Raw genomic sequence first — 21,862 nt, forward strand, 5'->3', positions numbered from 1 at the left:
AAGTCGCACAAGGGCTCATTCGGCTTCTGGACACAGTGCTGAAGCTCCACAAGACCTGCAGGGCGCTTGCACGTTCCTTCGAAGGTTCTGATGAACACTCGGGCTAGATCTGCCCAACTGTAAATGCTTGAGGGGGCCAACTGGTTCAGCCAAGCTCGGGCCGAGCCGTCGAGCATCAGAGGGAGGTGCTTCATAGCGACATGGTCGTCTCCTCCTCCGATCTGGACCGCCACTCGGTAGTCGTCTAGCCATGTTTCGGGCTTGGACTCTCCTAAGAATTTACCGATTCCCGCAGCCAACCGGAAGTTGGGCGGGATATCAGCCGAGCGGATGGCTAGACTAAAACACTCGGGACCAGATACGATGGCCCTGCTTCCACTCGGACGGTCCATATCGCGGCCATCGCGGTGGGCTCGACCCCTGTCGACTCTTCCCTAAGCGACTCGGCCCCTTGCGTCGGGTCTAGGGTCGTAAGTGTCGCCGACTGAATGCCGATCATCATGATGCCGGGACCCGTAGGGCCCACCCCGCGGAGGGGTGCGTGAGCAACGGCGATACTGATGAGATCCAGGGATGTGAACCAATCTATGCGTGTTTGCATGGACGGAACTATTGCGGATCCGATTGTGTGACTGGGAGACTGCCGAATTCTGCTGCTGCGCCGTGCGCAACAGGGTTCGGATTTGTTCGATTCCCCTTCCTGCCTCTAAATCAGTCGGCTGGAGGGAATCGGCAATCTGGGCAGCCGCGGCCAGGTTGAGGAGAGGGGTGCGGAACACCTCCACGTTGCTCCGTCGAGTGTGTCGGCTGGCAGAATGACGAGGCGGACGACGCGCACCGGATGCTTCGCCAACTTCACCTCGGTCGGCTTGACGAGGATCTTCATGGGAGTTGGCCATGTGTACTTCTGCTGCAGGCCCATGACCCATGTACTCGGTAGGAAGCTCAGTCGGAACCGAGACCGAGCACTGGGAGCGTGGGGCGACTACAACAGACTCCAGGACTGCCACCTGAGAGGACGCGAACTGGCGCGCTCGGGCATGCTGCACCCAACGTTGTAGACGCGGACTGCGCGATCGCCTGCTGCGGCGCATGACGAAGGTGCAAGCCGGCAATGGAGCCGATTGTTGGAGAAGAAGAACGCCGCGAGTGCCAGCACGGAAGTGCGTGGCCCCGCGACGGGGAAGCGCCTCGACGTCGAGAGGTGCATCCCGAAGCCACGCCGAATCGTCAACGACGAAGGAGAGAGCGCCGAAGAGGATCTGGTGACCCATGCTCGAACCTCCACCGGACGACATGATGAAAGGAAGTAGTCGCAAACTCGCCGGAAGTCGCTCAGACGCCTGCCCCACGGTGGGCGCCAACTGTCGTGGGTATAAGTCTGACAGTAGATGTGTAGGGCATGAATGAGATGGGCAGAGTCCTAGCTACGGCGAGGTTGTATGAGTTCAGGCCCCTCTACGGTGGAGGTAATAGCCCTACGTCTCAGTGCTCTTGGAGCTTGTTACCGAGTGTAATATGGAGTACAATGTTTTTCTAACCCTTTTACCAGTGGGAGAGGGCGGCTTATATAGAGTGCGCTGCCCTCCACAACGGTTCTGATTCAAGGGTGGAGTGGTGGCGATTGAATGCATGCGTTACAGGTAACGTATGCTATAAATGCTAGTTAATGCACCCAGAAACGTACGGCAGTTTCCCTCCAGGGAGGTTACGACGCACCGAGTGTATCCAGTCGGTAGGTCCGGTGTCCTCCGAGTCTTAGTCTCCGACTGGATGATTCTGGGCCCGTTACCGACTGGATGATGGGGGCACCTTAATACAGTCGGGCATACTTAAGGTCCTGTCCCTTGCGTGGGGTAGTCCTTGGGTAGGACCTGTAGGACAGGCCTATGACCCTACCCTAGGACTATGACCCCATCAGGTCCCTTGTTGCCCATCACTGCCTTGATCGCCAGCACGCCCCCGGTGTATAGCTGCTCAGTGAAGGTATATATAGCTTTTAAATTAAGCAGGCAGTCGTTTGGAAGATTGGCGGCTCGTGCACCTGCAAAGGGCACATCAGTATTTGATAATTTTTTATACCAGATTAGTTAATCAAACAGTCAAAGGTTAACACTTACCAAACATGGCGACTGTCATATTGGACACATGCTTCTTTAAACCGGTTAGCTCTTGTTGGGCGGCTTCCAATTTTTCCTCAGCCTGCTCAGCACGCTTAAGAATGGCGGCTTGATCGGCTTTGGCTTTCTTCTTAAATTTTTGCTGGTCAGCTTTCATCTTCTCCAGCTCAGCCTGAAGTAAGTGGAATTTCTTCTCCAACTCGGAGTGTGCATCCTGTTGTTTAGCCAGATTTTTCTTTAAGTCGGCCACCGCCGACTCAGTCTGTGTCACAGACTCGTGCACATCAAATTTGGGGAGACAAGTTTCAGCATTACTGCAAGCAATACTCCTGATACTTGGGGGCTAATGTATGATTTTCATCAAAATCATACCATATGCAAGACCCGGCTCATCTTTCAAAAGATGACCCGGACCTTGGGGGCTACAGGTTGAAGTTTTTTATCTAATACAAGACTCGGCTCATCTTTCAAAAGATGACCCGGCCCTTGGGGGCTACAGGTTGAAGTTTTTATCTAATACAAGACCCGGCTCATCTTTCAAAAGATGACCCGGCCCTTGGGGGCTATAGGTTGAAGTTTTTTATCTAATACAAGACCCGACTCATCTTTCAAAAGATGACCCGGCCCTTGGGGGCTACAGGTTGGACATTTTTTATATTCAAAGACCCGGCTTATCTTTCAAAAGATGAGCCAGCCCTTGGAAGGCTAATGGGTGCAGGAAAATACATAAACATACGTACTTCATGTTTAGTCCTCATAAGACGGATCAAGCTCTTGCTCATTTCATAATCCCTCTCCAGATGACTTGCAAAGTCGGAACAAAGTTGGTCGAATTACAGCTTCTCATATTGGGGGAGCTTGAGGTTGTCTGTGTCTTCATCAGGAGAAAGGCGAGTTGCCTTGGAGGTATGTTTGGAAAGCACTGCAGTCGGAGGAGTGGAGTAGCCAGTACCAGTGACCACGACGTCTGGATCGTCAGTCGCCTTGAGAGGGCTTGGCGGGTTACCCTTACCAGCGGTCTCCTTCAAAATGACGGGCGAGTCATCCCGGGCTTCGGGAGTATCGTGCACAGGAAAATCATGAGCCGTCGTTTGCTCTTCATCAGTCTCAGGAACAGAGGTGCTCGTGCCTAAGGCGTCAGATGTTTGGGGAGTAGAAGATAGGTCACCGGTTTTTCTTCTCTTTGCTTGTGCCCTGCGACAAAAGCACCAAGATTAAAAGCACATATCATTGTTTAGAAAATATTGGATTAGCAAAGAAGACTCACCCTTGCACACGAATCATCGGCGGGAGAGCTGATATTGCCGAGTCATCGGATGTAGGGGGAGAAGTCTGATAGAACAAAGGCTTGAAGTTCAAAAAGCGGCGACTCACATTTTACACAAAGAAAGTGTTTGATAAAAGCAAAAATTATACCTTGCTGGAGCCTATATGTATGATCATTGCCTTAGATACCACCATGACTTTGCGCGGTTCTATCAATTGCTCGACAGTAATTTGTTCACCCACCGTGATATTTTCTATTTTGAGAGAAGCCTCTAGTGAACACTATGGCCCCGGGTCTACTCCACACCATATTTTCAGCCTTACACTTTTTACTTCGTTGCACTTTCCGCCTTCAGATCTCACTTTGCAAACAATCTTGAAGGGATTGACAACCCCTTTGAAGTGTTGGGTGCAAGCTTGTTTGTGTTTGCGCAGGTACTCTGGACTTGACGAGGCCCTCCTTGTGGATCGATACCTTGGTTCTCAAACTGATGGAAATACTTACTGCTCCTGTGCTGCATCACCCTTTCCTCTTTAAGGGAAAAACCGACGCAAACCAGAGAAGTAACAAGAAGAATTCCTAGCACCAAGGAAGGAATTTTGTTGCCACAGCAGTGGCTCGGCAAGGAGTACTTCCCCTACCTTGGCAGCTAGATAGGGCACAAGGTGCACATACATGTTCCAAACATCATGTATCTGCACCCAGATCTCAATCTTGTCTAGCTTAATCATCGATGGTTTGGTTATCCCATCATATGGTTTCACGACCACCACATCACCACTAAAGTGCCACGTACCATCGTTCATGACCCTCTATCGGGCTCCTAGGCAAGTAAATTTTATGGTGTAGAGATTTGCCTCAAGCGGTCTGAATTTCACCTCCCGAGCCAGATCCCACACCGATCTCATGTTTATGTAGACTTGCTATAGGTCTTTTCAGTATGAACCCTAGCTAAGGCAATCCATTGGACAACCTCCACTAGTACTCCTTCTCATCAAACACCACATCATCAAGGTCCTCTTCCCGCAGACCCAACTCCTGCACCAGCTTCACAACATCACTACCTTCGGTGGCGCCCGAGGCACCATCTGACTCCATGTAAATATCTCACCCCAAGTAGCAAATCGAGTTTCAAGGGGAACCCTAAATCCTTCGCACCCCACAACCACCCAGGGTTCATCGCAATCAAGACATCACCGAACGAATCGAAGAGCCAAGCACGGGGGGGACTGCGACAGCAGGGACGACTAGAACTCAACGGCAGCGGTACGCCCCAAGAGAAAACATCACCCAAACGAGAGGGGAAAACATTCTGATTCCTCTCTATTATTTATGATTTAATAAAATACCTTATGAAAATAGCTTGTGCAAAATGGGCTGAAGTATCTGGAGCCCATTTAAGTTCCACACGCGTTTTTCATAAATATTTTTAGGGTTGTTTCATTGTAGAACAAGTCATTGTGTAAGGTGCAGTGGTTTGTGGGCTGTTTTGGTGGCCTGTGGTCGCCGGTTCGAAACCTGCCCTAAATACTTTTCTATACATATTGGCAGGCGGGTCCCACAGGGTATAGAGAAGAACAATTCCATGTTAATTTTTTTTGTCAAAAGTATATTTTTTGAGGGGGGTCCTTGGAAAAATATATTCTTCGTGATTATGTATACAAAACAGAATGTGTACCATATTTGCGTGGTCGAGCCAAGTTTTTGCACCGCTTTAATGTACACCGCAACTTCTAGCATCGAAGTGACCGTTTACGCCAAGTTCTAACGCCACTGCTTTTGGCAAGAAGTTTGTATCGGTGTGTCATACCGTGAAACTGTGTGCTTCATGTTAAGAAGAAATAGCCACTTAAAAAAACGTTTTTGTCATCCTTCTCGTTGCAGCCTGGCTCAATGGAATGTGTAGGTAAAATAGGTAGAAAAACTAACATCTTTGTTTGGTTGCCCGCATCTAGCCATCTAGGGCTCTTGCATTAGGGAGCATTTTTGACATAGCTTTTGGTTGTCTGCATTAGCTTGGCTCATCCGACTACACGGTGTTTGGTTGTATACGCGGGACATGATTAAGAGCTAACACTTGCACTTAACACATACAGTTATACTATGTCTTGCGAATGCGGTGGACGGTGATCGCGACGCCACGTCTGACACATGAGCATGGAGTATCAGATGAGCATTCCCGACGGCACCGCGGTGAACTAGTTGCTAGCGTCGCTGCCGTAGAGAAATTCCATGTGGAGGAGTGCTGAGGAGAGGACGGAGGAGTAGAAATATAGTCTGTGTCGGACCATGGTGACTGCGGTGGACGATGGTCGTAACACCGTGTCCGACACGACGAGCACGGAGTATCGGGCAAGCGTTCTTATCGGCGCCGCTGCGAACACTAGTTCAGAAATGGCTAGCCATAACTCTTGTTGGTCGTGCGCCATTTCCAACCGACGCGAGCACTATGTTTTTTTAATAGCGCTGGTATCGGCCATTTTTTTACTACATACCTATTTACTTAGTGTTAGCATTGAATTTTCATGGAATGTCACTTGTATATGGCCTCCAATGTTGTGTGCTGGCAGAACTTACTGTTGGCGTAACGACTGCGGTGGACGATGGTCGTAACTTACTGTACCCTTCATGTTAAGAAGAAATAGCTAGTTTTAAAAAAACATGTTTGTCAGCCTTCTCGTTGGAGCGTGGCTCAACGGAATGTGTAGGTAAAATAGGCAGAAAAACTAACATCTCTGTTTGGTTGCCTGCATCTAGGCCTCTTGCATCAGGGAGCATTTTGGCATAGTGTTTGGTTGTATTCATTGGCTCGGTTCACGCAACTACATGGTGTTTGGTTGTATACGCGGGATATGTTAAGAACTAACACTTGCACTTAACATATACAATTATACTATGTCTTGCGACTGCGATGGACGATGGCCGCGACGTCACGTCCCACACAATGAGCATAGAGTATCGGACGAGCATTCCTGATGGCGCCGCGGCAAACTAGTTGCTAGCGTCGCCGCCACATAAAAATTCCATGCAGAGGAGCACTTAGGAGAGGACGGGGGAGCAGAAATATAGTGTGTGTCGGGCCATGGCAACTGCAGTGGACGGTGGACGGTGGTCGTAACGTCACGTCCAACACGACGAGCACAGAGTATCGGGCGAGCGTTCTTGTCAGTGCCGCTGCAAACATGAGTTCAACAATGGCTAGCCACAACTCTTGCTGGTTGCATGCCGTTTTCAACCAACGCCAACACTACATTTTTTAAATAGCGCAGGTGTCGGTCATTTTCGTACTACATACCTACTTACTTAGTATTAGCGCTGAATTTTCGTGGAACGTCACTTGTATATGGACCCCAATGTTGTGTGCTGACGTAACTTACTGTTGGCGTAGTAGATTTATACCATGTCGGCAGTACTTCCTATAGCTATGGCATTGCTTTCGCCCGGACGCCAACAACATATTTTATGAGTCCATTTTTGTCGGTCACTTTGGGGCCCACGTAACACCGATGCAGTATACTATGGCACGCGAAGAGCATATATATTAGTGTTGGTGTTGCCTTGTTTAGCAACGTGAGTAATAAAGTCCTAGCACTATTCCCACGTGATAATCCTTGTGTATCCACCTAGTATATTCTCTTCTTTATCTTGTTATTCCTCTTCCTCCTCTCTCTCCTCTTCATCATGAAAACCCCAATTATTTTATTATGATTCTTAAGTAGTTAGTTAGATTTAGCTAGTTAGGTTATACATTAATTAAGTTTGTTAGCATCCACACACCCACTCTCTAAGCTAGCTAGCTAGCTCTCTCCTCCATCCACTTGCATTGAATCTTAATTCACCTTTCATTAATGGCGTCCTCCAACCTACATATGGTCGACCGGTTTCTCGCGCGATCGGTTGAGGAATAGCTCGACTCGGGTCTCTTCTCTTTGAGGTAATTAGCACAAACACTTTACCGTTATTTAATTGTGTATTTATGTGTGTAATTGTTATATATATATGGCAAAACGTGGATAGGAAATGTGTAGAGAAAGTTGCCAATGTTTTGGCAAAACGTTAATTCATTTTATTTTTGTCAATTTTTTTATACTCAATATGTCCATTCTTTAGCAAAAGTCATGCCAAATTTTGTATGCCCTCGTTGTTAATATATGTAGTTCTTTTTGTATTTCCCTTTACAAGCTACTTTGATCTATTAAAAGATTCAATATGGATCAAAGTGTGAAGGACTTTCTCAATTTTGCAATGACGAAAATGATACAGAAGTGTGAAACACAAATATTATGTCCATGTAAGATATGCAAAATGGAATTTTCCATAATACGTTAGATGGTAGCATCCTCGCACACTTTCTTCGTCGTGCTTTCGTTGAAGGTTATACACGATGGTTTCGTCGTGTAATTTTTGTGTACTTTTCATTGTGTAATACTTCACACATTTGTGTACTTCATTTGTGTGTACCTCCTAAATTGTATTATTATATACTTTGATCCACAGTTTTTATGTAGTATATATTTTCACATGGCATCTGTCAATTAGAGAATCCCTAAAACAACAACAAATATTGTTGATAATGGCTTCCTCATTGGCGCGAGCACTAACAACCAACCGACACTTTAGCTTACTGTTGTGAGAACGACTCATTTTCAGCCTGCTCCTCCTCGCCCCTTCTCCCCCCCCCCCCACTGACGAACATTGTTCTCCCGCGAGCCACGTCATTCCCTGTTGTTCCTTGCCCAGCCGTGCCTCCATCCTACGCCAGACATGCCCCCACGCTACCCAGCCATTCCCTCACCCGCTCATCGAAGAGCCTCTTCAGCCAATGAGCTCATCCTCGTCATGTCCGACAACTCTCTCCCTTCGTCGTCCTATCCATCCACCCCGACCGCCCCGCACACGCGCCCCATCATGCAGTCTTCACAGGCTCCCCCTCTCTCGCCCTCGTTATAGCTGACCCCCTCTCGATCCGAACGGTACAAAACTTCCTCTACCATTTGATGAAATGCATTATATGTTTATTTGTGAATCGATGAAATGCATTATATATGTGTTGCATCATGTGTTCTTGCGAATTGTCTCGTGCTATGTTCCTTTTTTGCAGGGAATGTCAATACAGGTTGATGCAGTTCATAGCCTATCGATGGAAGATGGGGGCCTGTTGCCGCACCGATAGCCGTTGTGGCCGGTTCCAGAGGTTTAAAGCCACGTCAGGGGTAGGTGGCGGCCGGCTCCCGTGGTTGAGGCCCTGCTCAGGTCGTTGCTGGAGGGATCCGATGGTTGAGGCCGTGCTAGGGGCACGAGTCCTGGCGATCGTATCCGGCAGGTGAAGTCGTGCCGGGGGCCGATAGCGAGCGGATCCAGTGGTTGAGGCCGCACCAGGGGCCCGTGGAGGCGGAGGGAGTTGAGGCTGCATCGGTGACCAGTGGAGGCGGAGGGAGAAGCGAGGAAGAAGGTGGGTTGAGGGAGTGGGGGAGGAGAAGGTGGGCTCTTGTGGGTGCGAGGGCGAAGTGGAGGAAGGCACGGGGTGACCAACGCCAGCCAGGACCTGGCGGCAAGATTCAGTGAGAGGAAGACGGAGGAGGTGTGCATCGCGGCGAATAAGAATGTGGGTAGGAGAGGGAGTGGGTGGGCGAGGTGAAAAAGGTGGAGTAGGTGGGGAGGATAAGGTGTGGGAGGGGTTTGGTTTTGATTTTCTTTGTGTGAGGCTACCTGGTGTTAGTAGAATAAGAGATTTTTGTTATTAGAATAAGACTTTTAAGGGTGTTATTAGAATAGACCCACTCTCTCTCTCTCTCTCTCTCTATATATATATATATATATATATATATATATATATATATAGAGAGAGAGAGAGAGAGAGAGAGAGAGAGAGAGAAACTCTATTCATCATGCAGGGTGCAGAATAAATTATTCCTCCCTCGAGGTAATTTTACGACCATTTCATAAATAAATTAAATTTAAAATGCAAATAGATACATTTATATTGATTAACTACGGAAAATCTGCCATAAGAAAACAAAAATATAGATCATAAGACCAGAAAAATCGCATTTTATGTATAATCTCCATTATGTTTTTATGTTTGTAATTTTACGTGACATAAATATTTTTTACGGTGACTATGTTTTTTTTACGGTCTTTTTTTACATATGAGATAAGATTAAAATTTAAGAAACGTAAAATTACGGTGTATTAATGTGAAAATAGAGGGGGTGAAGAATAACTAGTTATTCTTCACCCAGGGTGACGAATACACTCGATGCAGAATAACTATTCGGACACCACTTCCGCACTGCACGGTTAACGCAAGTGCACAACACCCCTATCAAACGAGCACTGTAATGTGAACAGAAAAAACTGCATGCATTGTTTCGACACCGTTTCTGCTCTAGTTTCTAAACAGTTTGTTGGAATGAGGCGTATAATGTACCATTCGATAGCTATGAAAAATCACAACTTCACCATGTTGAACACTTTTAGATATTCCTCACGGTTTAAGAGCAGTTTCAAAAACGGTGGGCGCGTGATGGACTGTAGTAAGCGTATTTTCGCGTTTTTTTTTCAAACCACTGGTCGGAATGAAGCAAAGAATATGACGTTAGAAAGATATCATCGAGGCGTAACTTATTCATGTAGATTATACTCTTTAATTCCTTACGGTTTAAGAGCAGTTTCAAATTTACCGAAATGCAAAATTTTGTTTTTTTATATTGTTTTTGCTGCAGTTTTTTAACCGTTCGTCGGAACGAGGCGTGTGATACAGCGTGGAAAAGCTATGGAACAGGCGCAACTTTCATATGTTGATCATTTGTTGAGATTCCTTACGGTTTTAAAAGAATTTTGAAAACGGTGTCGCTGCCTACGAATGACAACGAACGTATTTTCGTGAACTTTTCCAAACCGCTCGTCGGCATGATGCAAATGATACGGCGTTGGAAATATATCGACGAGACGCAACATTTTCATGTAGATCACTCTCTTCAATTTCTTACGGTTTAAGTGTACTTTTGAAAATACCGAATGTACATACTCTATTTTTCGCGACACCAAAATTGACACGTGAACCGCATGAGATAGAAAAGTGCGCTACTTCAGACGAAAACCCGCATTGTATTATATGGGAAAGTGAACTTCATTATTTATTTTAGTTTTGTCTTTTTTTTCTAACTTTTATGAACGAGAATGGAACGCGGAGACAAGGGCAAGTGAACCACAACACTTTTTAAAAGTGAACCACATTAATTTTGTTGTTGTTTTCTCTAACGTTGGATGTAAGTGAACGTATTTACTCTCAAAAGTGAACCACATCCCAAGACAAAGAGCATTGCAGTCGACTCGATTCTGAAACACACAAAAACGAAGTGCATTATAAAAAGAAGTGAACCTCTAGTAGAATTTCCTTTGCTCTTTGTTTTTACAAAGCGAACCACAAATGACCTCAATTTTTTTAGCAGAGTGGGAAGGAGCTGCTCGTTAGGTGGGAAGGAGCTGCTCGTTAGGTGGGAAGGAGCTGCTCGTTAGGTCGGAAGGAGCTGCACACACGCGCGAACTCGTGAGGTTTTCTTTTGTTAGCAGAGTGAACCACATAGCTCTATACAACGAACCACATCAGATCGAATGCTCACAGATAGACTAAAGGACATTGCGCTGGTCAGCCGATTACTGCACACGTCCCGCTACCGGACTGCAATTTGCACTTTGATTTATCTACAAAAAAAAATGCAAAAACACTGTTGGAACTGCTCGTTAGGTGGGAAGGAGCTGCACACACACGAACAAGCACACTGCATGCAGACAACATGAGACTCAACTCAAGGCGATGCCACCGTCGGCTGTTCGCGCGAAGGTGCTCACTTGGGACCGCAAACTATGAGTGTGTGAGCTGTATTGCCGCTGTCACCACCTAGTGTCAACGACGAGCTCTGGATGTCCATCGCGCTGACTGCAGCGAGTTGACAGACTCGGACGACCACCCTCTTCCAAATGGCTGGGGGAGGGGCCGGGGATGTCATCGTCCATGCAGCAGGGTGGGGATGTCGGGATCCGGCGATGGCAGAGCCCCTGACGCAGGGGGAGTTGCTCGATGGGGCCGCCTTACTGGATAGGGAGAGGAAGACCCGGGCCCCGACGGCATTGCCATGGTGGAAGGTCGCGGGGCGGGCGGATCCAACGCTAGGCCGTGCCTGTGCCCATGGCAACCGGACCCGATGGTGGGGGCGTCGACGGGATCCGATGATGGGCGAACGTGGCTGTCCCAGCGCGGGGCGGGGCCACTGGAGGTTGATGTTGAGGCCACGACCACAGGGTGGCCGGATCTAGCACGGGGAGGAGCCGGTGGACTCTGGGTTCCAGTGGCGGCTCGATCCGGAGGGTGGTCGGGGACGGGCAGGTTGGGTTTGGTGCGGGAGCTGTGCCGCGTGGCCTGTCGCCGGGAAGGAGAGGGGAGGTGCGCCATGGCCAGCGAGGGGGAAGGACAGGTGAGGAATGCCGCGGGATGTAGGTGGGGAAGGTGAGATCGGGCCGTGCCGGATGTAGTGGTGGTGGGGTGTGGCGGTGGGGCTGGAGAGAGGAAGGGGAAGAAGATGGGGAGGTCGGGCTGGAGAGAGGAAGGGGAAGAAGGTGGTTTTGGTGGGGTGGGGTAGGGTGGGGAAGAAGGTGGTTTTGATTTTGCAGCTCCAGAGGGCTCCGGCTAGGGATGTATGCGGGCATCCCGCATAAGTTCACATAATATAATACTCCCTCCGTTTTTAAATATAAATCTTTTAAGCTATTTCACTATATGTCTACATACGAAGCAAAATAATTGAATGTATACTCTAAAATATGTCTATATACATTCGTATGTAGTCCGCTAGTAAAATCTCTACAAAGACTTATATTTAAGAACGGAGGAGGTAGTATTAGTTTAAATTAAAATAAATTTAATAAAAAATAATAATTAATCTGAGATATTTCGATTTTGAAGCGAGTTGGATCGGATGCGACGATGTCAGAACAAGAGATCGGTGTTAGAATGGAGTTTTAAGGGATAATGTTACAATAGACCCACTCTACGGGCACGCTATTCATCATCTTAGACGAGGATAATTATTCTTCACCCCCTTTATTTTAACATCAATGCAATGTAATTTTACGTTTTATAAATTTTGTCTTATTTCATACGTAAAAAGAGACAGTAAGAAAATATAAAATCACCTTAAAAATATTTTATGTCACATAAATTTACAAACATAAAAATATAGTATAAAATATACATAAAATATAAAAAAAATTGGTATTATCACCTATATTTTTGTTTTTTTATGTTAAATTTTACATAGTGAATCAATATAGATGTAACTATTTGTATTTCAAATTTAATTTATTTATGAAACACTTGTAAGATTTCCTTGGGTGAAGAATAACTTGTTATGCACCGTGTGTAATGAATAGACATATACTGTAGCCACTGAATATGTTATCACTGACCAAAATCATGGATAGATAACGTAAATGGTTCATTAGCAATGCAAGCAAAACTGCATCAGCAACTCAATGTGGAAGAGAGAAGACTGGCCTATTCCAAATTATGCTGCTCATTGTATGAATGTTCACTGACACTGTCGTACTGGAAAGTCCAATACTATGAACAACCAAGAAAACACTGCTCAGCAACAAAAAAAAAAGAATACAATGCTCGGTTATGTTGACTACGCAGGGGCAACGCTACTACTACCAGCATTGCAGATAACAAAGTCACAAGGATAGTCAAAATTGCAGATATACGTATACTGTCAGCTATCTCGGTAGGTTTGTCTCTTCCCACTGAAAGGAGCTATACTTTTTACACGGCTGGCTTCAGAACTTCTACTTGGGGGGTAAGGCCACCAATTACAACCCAACATTTCTTACACAAATGGACAAGAAAAAAGAACAGCAACAAATTGAAAGAAAAAATTAGGCTGGACAAAGAGAAAAAATCGCCTGATCACTCGGTGAAGCCAAAAACCGCTGCCTTGCAGGAGCAAGTAAGGCGACAACTACTGTCGACGAGACTACCAGATGACTCGAGAGATGTTCTATGCTACAGTATGGATGGTTAACGATGGGCTTTTCTTATGCAACCTCCCCTTGATCTGCTTAATCTTTGCGTCTACCCTTGCGGTGAAACCAATCTTGGTCCTCTGTCTCGCCTTGGACCGTTCCCTCTTCCACATTGTTTCGTCTTCGACGTCTTTCCGTAGGTACTTGATCTCCTGAATCACATGGTGATCAAGTGGATTGCACGATCTCTGGTAGGATATGTGAATCAGGTAGGGGATGTTGCAAGCAGCAGTCACCAGAAGGGTTGCTGCCCAGTATATGGGAGCTGGCCCGAGAACTTCTGTCATAATCTGGAAGTTGTCTCGGGACTTCAAAGCCATCCCGTATGTGATAATGAAAACATACCAAGTCCCTATGCTGCCCCAAACAAACAGATGTTGAATCCAGGTGAAATGGCTCATTGTCAGAGCAATCTGTATATTGACAGCCCAGATGATGCAGGAAAACATGGTGGTTCCCACTGAAGCCATGTCGGCAGTCTGTCCACCAGAGCGGATTGCTTGATCATAGAATATACAGATGTTGAGGAAGAATATCGCCAGAGATGAGTAGAGGCCATTCGCCATCCATCCTAAAATCCGGTACCAGTCAAAGAAAAGGTTATTTGGTCCTTGCTGATATAACGCTGGGAACTGCAAAGTGAAAATTATGCCATATCAGTTGATGGATATACAGATGAAGTCCTATGGCACAAAGGGCCAACACATACAGAAATTTAACTGGAAGTACATAGAATGACGTGTCCCTTTCATTAGGATCACTCATCCATAAATACCTGAAGTAGATATTCATAGAGCTGTGAATTCATGTTATTGAATACTAGCAAAAGAGCCCGTGCGTTGCAACGGGATAAAAAGAAAACACTCTCCGACTTAAAAAAAAAAAACACAAAAAAAAAGAAGGAAACCCCCCTCCCCCATGAACCAGCCCAACTGGCCGGCCCACCTAACAAGCCGGCGCCACTAACTCCCCCTGGGGGGCACCGACACCCCACCCCGCCCCCACTCGCCCCCGCAACCCCCTCTCGCTCCCGATCCAGATCTGGATCGGGGCAGAGTGCCCCACGTCGGCGCTCCCCTCCCAGCCAGCGCTCGCCAGCCCCGCTCACCCCACGTCGCCCCGCTCCACTACCGGCCACCACCTTCCCTCACCGCCGCGCCAGCCCCTGCTCCCTCCAGGCCCTCCCCTCGCCCCGCTCCACTCCCTCCCCGATCACATTTCTCTTCTCGCCATGGCCGCCGCCGGAGAGCGGCGCCTCCTTGTCGCCCTCCTCCTGCTGGCCCTGATGGTCTCCGCGCACTGCCCGGAAGGCGGGGGCCACCAAGGCCCGCGACTGAAGCGGCGGCGCAAGAAGCGCGAGATCCACTCCCCCGTCAAGACGGTGGTGGTGGTGGTCATGGAGAACCGCAGCTTCGACCACGTCCTCGGCTGGCTGCGCGCCACCCGCCCCGACATCGACACCGACAAGGCCGGCTACGTCGACTCGGACATCCGCGAGCAGATCTTCGGCTCCGCCGACACCTCCGCGGTCCCGCCCTCGATGTCGGGCTTCGCACAGAACGCGCGTGGCATGGGCCTCGGCATGGCGCAGAACGTCATGAGCGGCTTCGCGCCCGACTCGGTCCCCGTCTACGCCGCGCTCGCCGACGAGTTCGCTGTCTTCGACCGCTGCTGAGCGCGGTCTGCCACCTTGGCCGACCGGCGCGGCGGCGGCGGCAACAGCTGCAGCGGTGCGCGACGTCGGGGTGGAGGGATGGGGGCGCTGGTAGGGATGTGAACCACGGGGAGGGGTGTTTCTATAAAAACGAAACGTTTTTTAACTAAACAAAGGACTGCAGGTTAATTTCTCTGAAATAGAAGGGTTTTTTTTGTAAAACTGCCAGCAACCGACGACAGAAGCGCTCCGCGATCCATCACCCTGCTCCTACCCTGGATGGTATGGAAGCACCGCATCGATTGCGTGTTTGACAGGGCACAACCCTCCATTGCTGCACTAATGTCAAAAATCAAGGAGGAGGCTACCTTATGGGCACGGGCTGGAGCCAAAGGGCTTCAGGTTATCCTACCGCAGACATGGGATGTACACTAAGTAGCATTAGAATGCTTGTACCCTGCCTCCTAGGAGGATTGTAACAAACTCTATCTTTTCAATATAATGAAACGCAAAGGTCCTTTGCTCTTTCTCGAAAAAAAAGAAAGAATGAAGAAATGTAATTCAATGAACACTAAACCAAACTATATTTCTAAAATTCAACATTCTGTATCAATTAAAAGGGAAGGTAAATTCACACACAAGAATTACTTGAACAAGCATACTGAAAAAGGATAAAAACTTAATGTGTAAGTGTAACCCAAACTTGAAAAAACATGGATAGTACTCATGGAGTAAATTTTAGAGCATTCACAATTTCTTTATACTTCTCTTAAACATGCAAAGCAATGCCATGAGCCTAATGTTGTTATTCCGGTACTAGGCAGTGGCGCAATACTATCTAACCCCCAGATGGGACTATATTTGGGATCCATTGCGATTGTAGTGGTTGATGAAACGAAGTTCGACACATTATTCATATCTCCTTTGTTAGCTTCAACTTCGGAAGCGCATTGATATGGATGAAGCAAATATACAAAATAAAAAGAATCTTCTGCAACAGTCACATGCTCTTAGCACTCCCCCCTCCCTATCTAACCCCCAGATGGGACTATATTCGGGATCCATTGCGATTGCAGTGGTCGATGAAACAAAGTTTGACACATTATTCATATCTCCTTTGTTAGCTTCAACTTCTGAAGCGCACTGATATGATGAAGCAAATAAACAAAAAACACATCCCAGAAGTACACTTTATGGTGTTTCCTTTCCGAGCACGTTTATATTTCATATAAGCCATATGGCTTAAGTAAGTCGAATATTCTGTCACATACCTGCAAGCAGATTTCAGCAGAAACATCTTGCTCAAATACTCCAAGTGATATAACAGGCAGAGAGGTAAGAACAACGTTGAAAAGCAGCATAAACCAATCATCATAGACTGATTGCCCAGAAAATCCAGCGAATGCCTCGAAGTAAAATATTGTAAGTCCAAAGGTAATATTCTTGTAAAAGAAGTAACAGATCTGCAATTCAACGGAAGAGGACTCAGAAAACATTATATCACGTATTCAAAATAATATAGTTCAACAGAGTGTAACAAACAAATGAAGCGTTTTGAGTGGCACCATTTGGGCAATTCTCTTGTAGCACCAATGGCCATGTACAACAAGAAGTCGCTCAAGGAACCTAAATTGGGAAATAGAAAAGTCACTCGCCATCACAGCCTGGACAAAAGAAAGAAGCCATCATCAGTTACAATTAAAGTATTAATACATCTTCTCGCAATGCACTAGATTCCCAAGAGAACCGTAATAATCTAGACAGACCTGCATGCCTTCGACCCCACTTATACCAACACCAATATCAGCTTCTTGAATCATGCCCACATCATTTGCACCATCACCTATTGCTAAAGTGGTTTGTCCAATGCCTTCTTTGACCAGTCGGGTCACCTGCAACGCGAAAACGAGCAAACTCAGCATTGGCTTATATATAAAACCCAGATTAAGGATTGGCGATAGATGAGGTTACCAGTGCTTTCTGTCTTGGAGACACACGGCAACATATGACAGAAGCACACTCTATTGCAAGATTCAAGAACATATGCTTCATGTCATCTTCCAAAGCAAATGTAAGAGCTTTTCCATCAATAACTAGAGCAAATGCTGCATCAGGATCCTTCTCTAGCTTTACCATTTGTGAACCATTGGCAATTTGCAACATAAGACTCTCCTTCGCAGCCTGCTCAGGTTCCAAAGATGAATGCAAAGCAAAGATGACTACTATATAGACCAAATCCATCTATAGTACTTCCTCCGTCCCAAAATAAGTGTCTCAAGCTTAGTATAACTTTGTACTAGAGCTAGTACAAAGTTGAGACGGTTATTTTAGGACAGAGGGAGTATATGAGAAACTGCTGTGCAAAGGTACCTTTTGTGCATCCTGGGCTACTTGGTCACCAGCGGTTGTGGACAAGGATATCTGTTTCATGCCTTGCCTAAGTAAACTGCATGCGTATCTGGAAAGAAGAAACGAATAAAATGTTCAGAAGAAAGACACATAGTCACACGTAGGAATACAAATATTACTGTTGAGAGTAACTCTTTTAGGAAAGAGCTTACCCTATGTTAATTGCAGTTTCCATCTTATCGCCTGTCAGAACCCAGATTTTAAGACCTGCTTGCGCCAAGCGATCAATGCACTGAGGAACCTGATACAACATGAGAAATAACACAACAAGTCAAAACAGCTACTAGCATGACAGCAGGATCAGCGATATAACAACTCAAAAATCAACAGATCATTGTTACCCCTGTTTGTAGTTTGTCCTCAACCGCTGTTGCACCAACAAGGATCAGCTCCTTCTCAATCAAATCTGCGACTCGCTCAAGTTGCAATTCCCTATCAGGCCCAATGGATGTCTTTGCTTTAAGAAACTCAGCATTCCAAGATTCATATTCTGATTCCTCAAGCATTCTGTATGATAGCGCTAACGTCCGCAAGCCTGCCTCACCATATTCATTGAGATGCTTGGTTGTATCTGGCTCATACAACCTTCCATTTTTTGCTAGTCTATCAAATATAATGCTGCTCGGTTGGAACAAAAAACAACATAAGATAGTCAGACTAAAACATGAGCAGCCATGTGGAGAATACTTAATCAGAAATCCCTTTTTATTTTTTCCACACGCTACTCTTTTGGTGGCACTTCTTTATTTCTCATATTTTTAGTTTATGATCAACAAAGTAGCAGTGTGTGTACACGCTACTCTTTTGGCAGCATTTTTTTATTTTCCATCTTTTTAGTCTATGATAAATAAAGTAGCAGACTGTAACACAGATGACAGCACATGTTGATGTAATAACTGACAAAATAAGCATCAGAAAACAAAAGATATTTGGTATAGAATCTTACGTATCTGCTCCTTTGCAAAGAAGAACAATACGGTTATCTTCATCCCTCATAATTACCGTCATTCGCTTTCTTTTGCTGTTGAACTCCAATAAATTGAGAATCTTGAACTCCCTAAGAAATCCCAATCGAAGATGAAGATACATGAATAAATAGCAATCAGAAAGCTAGATACTCTGAGTTGAACATAGAAAGGCTAAGGATAACAGCAATTTGAAATACATATACAACCTCTCAGTTGTGCCATTAGAGGAAGTGTATTTCTCTTTGAGGAAGACACTCGCTTGTGTTCTCTTGAAAAATTCAAATCCAAATTCTCTGGCTGCCACAAGAAAAGCCCCCTCGTCAGGTGATTCTGCTTCATAAGTAAGAGCACCTGTTGCCTCATTCACCTCGGGGATTGCAGTGTGACAAACAGCAAGTATCCGGAAGAACATAAGAATCATGTTGGAATTTGGTTCTTTGGTCCAGTGCCCTTGCATAAGACGGTCATCCTCAAAACTAAAGCCTTTTATCGAGGTTTTTTGGGTCTTTCCCACGCTGAAGGTAACTCCTTCCACTAACTGGATTTCATCCTCATTACTCTCCCATACATCTTCCACGGGAATATCTTGGTCAGCAGCGCCTGATGCCATCTGCTTTGCAGCAGCCCTTTCAACTTCACTCGCACACACACCATAAGAAACCCCAGCAATTGAACACTTCAAGAAATCCATCTGATTACAGGTCAAAGTGCCAGTTTTATCTGACAAAATCGTATGAACTTGGCCAAGCTCTTCATTCAAGTTTGACGTACGGGCCTGAGCAGTATTGCCAGTCTCCTCATCAAACATATGAATGTCCTGGTTAATGAAATGTGCTTGTGCCACCTTCACAACTTCAATAGAGACATATAGTGAGATCGGAATCAAATACCCGTAGAGAATGAGTGCTGTAATGAGATGGAAAATCCCAGAAAGAGCAGGGCGTGTTGGATCGTCCAATTTGTTGGAGTTCTGAGGCTGCAAGTACCACCATCTGGGCAGATCAAGCTTGATCCTCACAGCAAAACCAATCGAACTAATGAGCGATATTAAAACCAGAACAGTGAACAAAATATATATGATCAAATCCATCTTCTTCTCAATCCTGCTCCTCTTTGATGGCGACTCGGTTGAATTCTGCATCACCTTACTGTCGTGCCCTGTAAAAATGACTACTGCATATATGAAGGCTGTGTTCCTCAGTTTTGAGTCCCTGAGAAGTATCTGAGACGGATCAAGGGAATATATCTGCCTCTCATATTCCAGGTTACCAATGAATGTGTACAAGCTCGCGTTTGGGTCTTCACACCTTACCACTCCCCGGAAATCCTTAAACGTTTCATCCTCTTCCAATGGCAGAGTAACCTCCAGTGACCTCTTGAGCTTCAGGTTTGTCTCGCCATCCAGGTTCATTGTCTCGACGTAGCAAATGCCATCCTCATAGCTCGAGGACAAGAGCAACAAATCAGCAGGGAAGAACTGGTCCTTCTCAACCCTGACCACATCACCAACACAAAGGTCCTCCCAATGTCGGAACTCAAATTCACCGTCACCCTTGTGCGCGCTAACCTTGCGGTTGTTCACTTTCATGTCCTGCATGAACCTTCGCCAGTCCTCCAGGGCCTCCTTGATCATACTGAGCCCGACAACAAAGGCCAAGGGAGCGATCATGCTGACGGGGGAGAAGGGGCAGACCGGGGTGAGCGAGAGGATGGCGGTGAGGAGGAAGTAGAGGTTGGCGACGCGGCGGAACTGCTCGAAGATGGCCTTGGGGAGGAAGGTGAGGACGTTATACTTGGTGGTGGAGATGTAGTTGGTGGGGTACTTGAGCGGCTTCCGGCGGTGGAGGATGGAGTTGTTGCAGTGCACGATGCGCGAGAAGCCAGGGCCGCCGACGGGGCTGCCGCTGACGGCGGCGGGCCCGGCGGCCTCGTCGGTTTGGGGTTGGCGGAAGCAGGAGAAGGTGTAGAGCTTGCTCCATCGCAGGCGGTCGCGCTTCCGCGCACGGGCCATCTCGGCGGCCTGCTGCCCTGTCGACGCGCGGGGTCCGGTTCCGGCTACGCGGAGGCCCGCATTGGAGTCTCCTCCCGATCAAATCTCGGCCGAATTCCTGCGGGGATTCCTACGCCGTCGGGGCGAATTCGACCTGCGAATTGCGGTGGGTGAGGGATCAGGCCGTGATCTCGCGAGCAAATTAAGATCAATAATAAATAAATAAAATCCAAAACACGACGAGGAAATCCGTGCACCCAAAAAAAAAATCGTGGAATCCGGCGAGCCGCATTCCGTGCCACGCATGATTACCCACCGAATTCATCCACCGTCAGGGAAGAACAGCAACAGGAAACGCAGAGAGGGTAAAAAAAAACGCGTGCAAAACACGGCGAGAAATCCGAAACTCGTACTAGGAAGCGAAGGAGAGGGGAGAAACCGCGGCACGCGGAAGAAGCATGGGGGCAGGCATTAGCGCCCAGCCCCTGCCGGAGCTCGGGCCGAGGGGAAGGGGCGTCGGCGTCGCTCACCTGGGAGGGAGGGAGCGGCAAGGCGGCGAGTCCGGGTGGCTGGCGGAGGGGCAGGCGGCCGTCCTCCTCCGATCCCTCCTCGGGATTCTCGCGCGGCGGGCGGGGATGCGGGGGAGCTGGCCTGGCCTGGCCTGCGTGTAGAGGATTGGAGGGCGGAGCGAGAAGGCAGGAGGGGAGGGACGCAACAGGGGGACGAGGTGGGAGGCGACTAGAGAGAGAGAGAGAGAGAGAGAGAGAAAGAATGGGAGCGGTGAGAGATGGATTACTAATTAAACCTCCGATTAACTTTCGAAATACGCCATTTCGCGAGCGAGGCGTATTCATGGCCGCGGCTTGCGCTTCTCGAGACGAGAGTCCGTAGAGCGGGACAGCGGGGCGGGCCGGCCCGCCGGCGCACGGGGAGAGGAGGCTCGGTCCGGTTTGGTCTCTTCCGCCAGCATTTTATGCTGCGTCTTTATTATTTTGGTTGATTGATTGGTGTTTCGATCGCTTGATTAAGAAGATCGCGAGTGGTCATTTTGAATCCGTTGAGTACGGCAGGATACGCCAGGGCCAGACTGGGCGTGGCTTTTTGTCAACTCGTTGCTGGTGAGGAGAGAGCACCATCTGTGATGTACTCATGGCATGGCACGTCGGGGTCGTCGTGATGTTGGCTGGTGGAGTGGGAGAGGAGGCGACAGCGGCAGACAGGTGTAGGTCCGTAGAGAACGGGACACACGAAAGAAGTGCTGGACTGCTGGCATCCCACTGGGTACGTACGTTACGGGATATAAACAGAGGAGTAATAATACTACTGCTGCATACACACGAGGGAGTGAAGAGATTTGGGGCAGGTACATGT

The 21,862-nt window shown here is 47.3% G+C and overlaps 1 protein-coding gene across 1 annotated transcript; it reads right to left on the bottom strand.

Moving 5' to 3' along the window:
* Positions 1 to 13,131: 13,131 nt before the first annotated feature.
* Positions 13,132 to 21,257, bottom strand: LOC123413320 (phospholipid-transporting ATPase 6-like). Its single transcript, XM_045106260.1, has 11 exons — positions 21,022 to 21,257; positions 18,708 to 20,645; positions 18,480 to 18,590; positions 17,875 to 18,151; positions 17,686 to 17,774; positions 17,495 to 17,582; positions 17,096 to 17,305; positions 16,891 to 17,016; positions 16,690 to 16,788; positions 16,396 to 16,587; positions 13,132 to 14,102 (listed from the first exon to the last, which is right to left on the bottom strand). The coding sequence occupies exons 2-11, from the start codon at positions 20,510 to 20,512 to the stop codon at positions 13,446 to 13,448; spliced, it is 3,654 nt and encodes a 1,217-aa protein (XP_044962195.1). The 5' UTR covers positions 20,513 to 20,645; positions 21,022 to 21,257; the 3' UTR covers positions 13,132 to 13,445.
* Between the last annotated feature and the right edge of the window lie 605 nt (positions 21,258 to 21,862).

This window comes from Hordeum vulgare, chromosome 7H (assembly GCF_904849725.1).
Source record: "Hordeum vulgare subsp. vulgare chromosome 7H, MorexV3_pseudomolecules_assembly, whole genome shotgun sequence".
Lineage (NCBI taxonomy): Eukaryota > Viridiplantae > Streptophyta > Magnoliopsida > Poales > Poaceae > Hordeum > Hordeum vulgare.

Coding starts and splice junctions, on each gene's coding strand:
- LOC123413320 (XM_045106260.1), bottom strand. CDS start 20,512: ATGGCCCGTGCGCGGAAGCGCGACCGCCTGCGATGGAGCAAGCTCTAC. Junction 17,306..17,494: donor TAGCCCAGGATGCACAAAAG/GTACCTTTGCAC, acceptor GAACCTGAGCAG/GCTGCGAAGGAGAGTCTTAT. Junction 17,017..17,095: donor CTCCAAGACAGAAAGCACTG/GTAACCTCATCT, acceptor TTCGCGTTGCAG/GTGACCCGACTGGTCAAAGA.